The following is a 6,210-nucleotide window of genomic DNA, read 5'->3' as shown; positions in this document are numbered from 1 at the left end:
TCTCAACATAGACTTTGAATTCTTTAAATTTGCCAAAAGCTTCGGATTTTTCTCTCAAAAAATAAGCCCATGTTTTTCTAGTAAAATTATCGACAAAAATTAGCGTGTACCTTTTTTGTCCAAATGATTCTTCCTCAACAGGGCCACAGATATCTGTATGTACCAACTCCAGAGGTTGCTTGGCTCTTCTAGCTCTCCCAATTGGAAAAGATTTCCGATGTTGCTTTCCAACGAGACATCCTTCACATGAGCGGTCTGGAGCGTCGATCAAGGGCATGCCAGTCACCATCTTTTTTTGGACTAGTAATTTAAGTCCACGAAAATTTAGATGACCGAACCGAAAATACCATAGCCACTTGCTGTCTTTTATCATTGCTTGGAAACTCAATAGAGTCTTCGTTTGAAGGGATAGAGGAAACATCTGGTTCTTCGTCATTTGTGTCGTTGTAATCAACTTATTGTTTGCGCCTCCAATGGTGCACACACCATTTTCAATGTTAACTTTGTGGCCTTTTTCGGATAGTTGCCCAACACTAAGTAAATTCCAAAAGAGTCCCGGCACAAAGTAAACGTTTGCAATAGTAACATTAGTACCATCTTTTGAGTTGATATCAATGTTACCTTTGCCCATCACGGGAATTTTGGATTTATTCCCAAAGTTGACTTCACCATGAACCGTCTCATCTAACTTCGAAAATAGTTCCTTTTGACCACACATGTGATTGCTGCACCCAGTATCAAGGTACCAAATTTTTGTGTCCATGGTACTTGAGTCATCCATTTGGCATGCTAACACCACGCCTTCATTTGCATCGATAACGTGCACATATTCTGGCTGCTCTTGCCCCCTGTTTGCTCGACATTCGGATTTGTAATGTCCGAATTTATTCTGATTAAAACACTTGACTTTTGATTTGTCATGTGTTTTATATCTTTTAGTGGAATTCAGATTTCCACCTCTACCTCGGGCACCTCCACGACCTCCACGACCTCGGCCACCATGATGACCTCCTCGATTTGATTGAGTGACCCGACTCTGCAGTGCTTGCTCAGAATTCGAACTGATAGACTTCTGGTTCATTCTTTGCTCATGCGAACATAATGAACCCATCAACCTCTCCAACGTCATGGTTGATAAATCTTGGCCTTCTTCGATCGCCGCAACCACGTAGTCAAATCTTTCAGTCAAAGACCTCAAGATTTTTTCTACGACTTGTACATCTTAGAGCTCTTCACCATTAACCCTCAGTTGGTTAATGATGGTTTGTACACGATCAAAGTAAGCCGAGATAGATTCAAAGTCATTCATGCGTAAAGACTCAAAATCTCCTCGAAGTGTTTGGAGCCGCACCCGCCTGACACGATCATCACCTTTGTAGGATTTTTGCAATATATCCCACGCTTTTTTGTCTCAGCACTCAATATTTTTCAAATATCGTCTCCTCCACGGCTTGAAAGATCGCATATAATGCTTTCTGATCTTTCTTTCAAGATTCCACCAACACTTCTTTCTCCTCCTTCCTCAAAGCATTGAATTCTTCAACATCAGCTACTTCGGTGTAGCCATTCTCCACCAGGTTCCACGAATCTTGGGACTTGAATAGAACCTTCATTTGGACGAACCAGTTGTTGTAATTTTTTCCGTTCAACTTTGGAAGTTGCATCTGAACAGAACTAGTGGATGCCATTGCTAGCTCTGATATCAATTGTTGGAACCAAAAGAACTTGGAGGGAGAGAGTATACACACAAAGAGAGATTATATTACACAATATACCTTTGTAAAAGCTTAAGAGAGTACACACACTAACTTTGCTAAGCTTAAAACTCTCTCTAAAATCTCACTCTCTCACACACTAAAAGTAAAAATTAACATAACCCTATATCTATAAGCACTTCACCGCCTGGACTTTAGACATGAACTTTTCATCTTGGCAGTCAAAAATTGTGGGCTGCGTTTCCTTCAAGTCCAAGTTGCAAGCCACCAGTTCACCTTTCTTCGTACTTCTTGAGATCTCCAGCAGCAAGTATAATAATATTTTATTGTTGTGCCCAAGATACTTGTACTTTCTTCATGATTTTTCTTCTCCGGCGGCTTAGAGAGACGTGGGGTTGTAGCACACGTTTCTTTGACGGTTGACAAACCAACTAACTCTTGCTTACACATAGCCAAAAAAAAATTAAAAGACAAATAAGCTAATCAAAACACAAAACCAATTTTACTATTTTTAACAAAAACGAGATTGAACAATTTTTCTCATTGGTCCAAATCCTCAAATGACAAAGCATGAAATGACATTTAAACAGAGGGATCGTGTTCAGGCATCCCTTAAGAGTTCGCATCACTTCGTCAAGTTTTTTTAGTCAATCTTAAGACACATGGCCACGAGGATAGAAAAAGAGGAACTGCATATTTGCATTTGGATGCTGAGCTGCATAAAGCACACCCACGATATGAGCCTTCACACCACAAGCCCGTGTAGACAGAACCTCCATTTCACAGCACAGCCACTCTCTCTCTCCCTCCCCCCCTCCTGTTATGGCTGCTCGAATTTTCTGTCTCCTCCCATTGGCATTCCTGTTCATACTAGCAAATTCCCAAGGACAGAAAAACATCAGCCTCACCGATACTCTCACTCCCACCTCCAAATCCTCATGGCTCTCGCCTTCCGGTGTCTTTGCGTTTGGATTCTACCAGAGAGGCAACGGTTATTACGTGGGAATCTACCTGCCAGGGACTCCAAATAAAACCGTGGTTTGGACTTGCAACAGAGATGACCCTCCGCTTCCGAGCAATTCCACTCTGCGTTTCGATGGAAGTGGCAAAATCGTTTTGTCATCAGCACAAGCACCGGAGACCTATGTTGCCACTCCTAGTGGTACGACTGCTTCGGCCACAATGCTCGATTCAGGGAACTTCGTTCTATACAACTCTAACCAGGAAGTAATATGGCAGAGCTTCGACACACCGACAGATACCATCTTAGGCGGTCAACGTCTACCGGCAAAACAAGAGCTGCAACGAGAGTTGCATTCAAGTGCTTCGGTCACTGATCCATCTACGGGTCTCTTTCTTGCCATCATGCAGTTAGATGGAGTGCTTGCCTTATATCCCAACGGCAAACCATTTACTCCCGAATACGGTTACTGGGATTCCGGGACGCCTAATAATGGTCAGGATGTGACGCTTCATCTTGAGAATGATGGGTTTCTCTACCTGTTGAAACCCCCAGGCATATACCTTGCGAATTTCACCAGCCAAGGACTTCCTAAAGAAGATATGATCTATCTTGCCAGGATTGACCCAGATGGGATTTTCCGGCTATACTCATACAACATAACCCGGAATGACGATTTGTTCGTCAAATGGCATGAACCAATCGACATATGCAGCCCCATAGGCCTATGCGGGCTTAATGGGTTTTGTGTGAATAATGGTCAGGATTATGCGTGCCAGTGTCTTCCTGGATTCGTACCTGTTGAGGACGGCAACGGGGCTGCAGGGTGTAATAGCACCATCACCGCAGAAAGCTGCAAGAACGCCGCGGCCAGCTACGACATGCAACTTGTTCGCACCATATGGAAGGATGCCACGTATTCCGCTCTTACATCGTTGACCAGGGACGGATGTCTAGAAGAGTGTCGGCAGGATTGCAATTGCGAGGCTGTTACATACAACGCCAGTCAATCCTGCAACAAGCAGAACCTTCCTCTAACATTCGGTGGGAGAGACTCTGACGGGAACTCACAACTTTATGTCAAGGTAGGTCATGCTGGACCTCAAGACGGCGGAAGAAATGGCTCTGAGCAAAAGCATACTCGGAGAGACATTCTGATTGCAGTTGGATCATTGATTGCTTTTGCAATAGTGATGTTGGCGGTGTCTGTAATTATTGTTCACAGGAATCGTTTCTGGGTTTACGAAAGGTCTCCAAAGGAGGGATTTCTCACAACAATTGAAGATGTTGCTCCTACATCGTATACTTTTGAAGACCTGAAGAAAGTGACCGGAAATTTTTCGGAAGAGATTGGCAGGGGAGCATTCGGAACAGTCTACAAAGGCACGCTGATGAAGAATGAGCACAGCAGCAAAGCCGTAGCTGTTAAGAAGCTAAAAGAGATCTCATCCGATGGGGAAAGGGAGTTCCTAGCTGAGGTGAAAACTATTGGAAAGACTCATCACCGGAATTTGGTCCGACTGCTAGGTTATTGTCACGATGGAGAGAATAGGCTCTTGGTGTATGAGTACATGAGCAATGGGTCACTTGCCGATGTACTCTTTAAAGCCGAACACCAAGCCAGTTGGGATGTGAAAATGCGAATAGCTCAGAATGTTGCCAGAGGGCTTCTTTATCTACATGAAGAGTGCGAGACGCAGATCATTCATTGTGACATAAAGCCTCAGAACATATTGATAGATGACAACATGCAAGCAAAGATCGCTGATTTTGGGCTGTCGAAACTGCTGAAGCCAGATCAGAGCAATACCACAACAATGATAAGGGGTACAAGAGGGTATGTTGCGCCGGAGTGGCACAAGCAACTGCCAGTGACGGTGAAAGCGGACACTTACAGCTTCGGTGTTGTGCTGTTAGAGATCATCTGTGGCCGAAGGTGTGTGGATTCGAGCCTTCCTGAGGAGGAAGCTGTTCTCGAGGATTGGGTTTACCACTGCTTCCAGGCCGGCGAGCTGGATAAAATAGTGCATTATCAAACTATTGACCAAAAACAATTGGAGAGGATGGTTAAAGTTGCACTTTTGTGTATCCAAGAAGAGCCAGCTCTCCGTCCTTCGATGAGAAAGGTGCTGCTGATGCTTGAAGGCACGGTCGACGTTCCAATCCCTCCTTGTCTTACTTCCTTCCTCAGTGTTATCTGAATCAATCTTCGCAATTGTAATTATCGCCACCAAAACCTGCTCGATTTAGAGTAAAATTGAGCTGGTCTACTATAGGTATTTCCAGAGCAGAGAACATGTTTTTAGGTTTATCCGTGCAAAGTGTATTGTCTGTCTGTCATTTCAACAGAAATAAGTTCCCTGTTCTGTCCTATGCAATTCTTCGTTCTTACAGGAAGTAAAACAACCTTGAGTTTATCTCAACAATTCTTAACTTTTCCAAGGTTGCAGATATAGTTTATCAGTACGAGTCCTGTTAGCTAACCATGAATTTAAGGATGCGTTTTGAGGGAGAGGAAACAGCACTATTTTGCCTATGGACCATTGCCCATGTAAATATTGGATGCTGTTCTTACTAATTGGCTGACTCATGCGAAAGGTTGACGGAACTTCCCGATCTTTCAGCCTAAAACCGGCTTATGCAGATTCAGAATTATTCAGAGACGCCAAAATTTTTGCCATAATCTCTTTTTTGCCCTCCTAAACAGGATTCACACCTATTTTATGTGTCAAGAATCTGAGCTTTAAATCAGTAATCTTTTTGTATACTTAAGGAGGATATCAGACGTCTCTAGCGTGATAAGTGCGCTGAGAAGCAAACTCAACATTGACACAAGAAAGTGAACTTCTCATTCCTTTCGGTTGTTAATGGGGGCGCGCTTTCCTTTAAGTATGGTCAGATTTACACATGAAACTATACTATCCCAACATGAAAAAACTTATAGTATAGTTGAAGTTTATATGGTATACAGCACCACTCTCTTCTCACTCCCCCAGCTACCTCTCTCTCTCTCTCTCTCTCTCTCTCTCTCTCTCTCTCTCTCTCTCTCTCTCTCTCTCAGTTTCTCTATTTTCTTCTCTAGTTGATCTAATTTTTAGTTCTGGTTCTCTCTCCTTTTGCTGGTTGTGCATCAAAGTCATATACATTAGGGGTGAGCATAAATTCAGGATAAAATCGAGAACCTGAGATTTGGATATGTGAGAATCAATTTGGTTTTAGATTTTAGGGTGCGTTTGGGAGAAGCTTTCGAATGGGCTTTAGGCATCAAAAGCCCCTTGGGCCAAAATAAGAGTGTTTGGGAAAAACTTTGGAAGCCCCTTGTTGGCAAAGCTGGCATTTTGTAAGCTGAAAGCCCAAGGCAGGTGAGGACCTCCCTTGGGCTCTCAGCATTCTCGGCATGCCCATGTATTGTTCATTATTTTTTTTTTTCTCGAAATCATCCTCACTAATTTTTTGTTTTCCCGTTTTTTGCCCTTGTAGGAGCACTGTTGATGCAAGCCTAGGGGAGGCTTTCTCAAACAATAGGATCGGGAG

At 43.3% G+C, this 6,210-nt stretch overlaps 1 protein-coding gene across 1 annotated transcript; it reads left to right on the top strand.

The window, feature by feature from the left end:
* Nucleotides 1–2,368: 2,368 nt before the first annotated feature.
* Nucleotides 2,369–5,109, top strand: LOC104415866 (G-type lectin S-receptor-like serine/threonine-protein kinase LECRK1). The gene has a single exon (XM_010027249.3). It carries the CDS (start codon nucleotides 2,538–2,540, stop codon nucleotides 4,875–4,877), a length of 2,340 nt encoding a protein of 779 aa, XP_010025551.3. The 5' UTR covers nucleotides 2,369–2,537; the 3' UTR covers nucleotides 4,878–5,109.
* Nucleotides 5,110–6,210: the final 1,101 nt, after the last annotated feature.

The sequence above is a fragment of the Eucalyptus grandis genome, chromosome 8, assembly GCF_016545825.1.
Source record: "Eucalyptus grandis isolate ANBG69807.140 chromosome 8, ASM1654582v1, whole genome shotgun sequence".
Classification (NCBI taxonomy): domain Eukaryota; kingdom Viridiplantae; phylum Streptophyta; class Magnoliopsida; order Myrtales; family Myrtaceae; genus Eucalyptus; species Eucalyptus grandis.
This window is presented reverse-complemented; position numbering and strand designations above follow the sequence as displayed.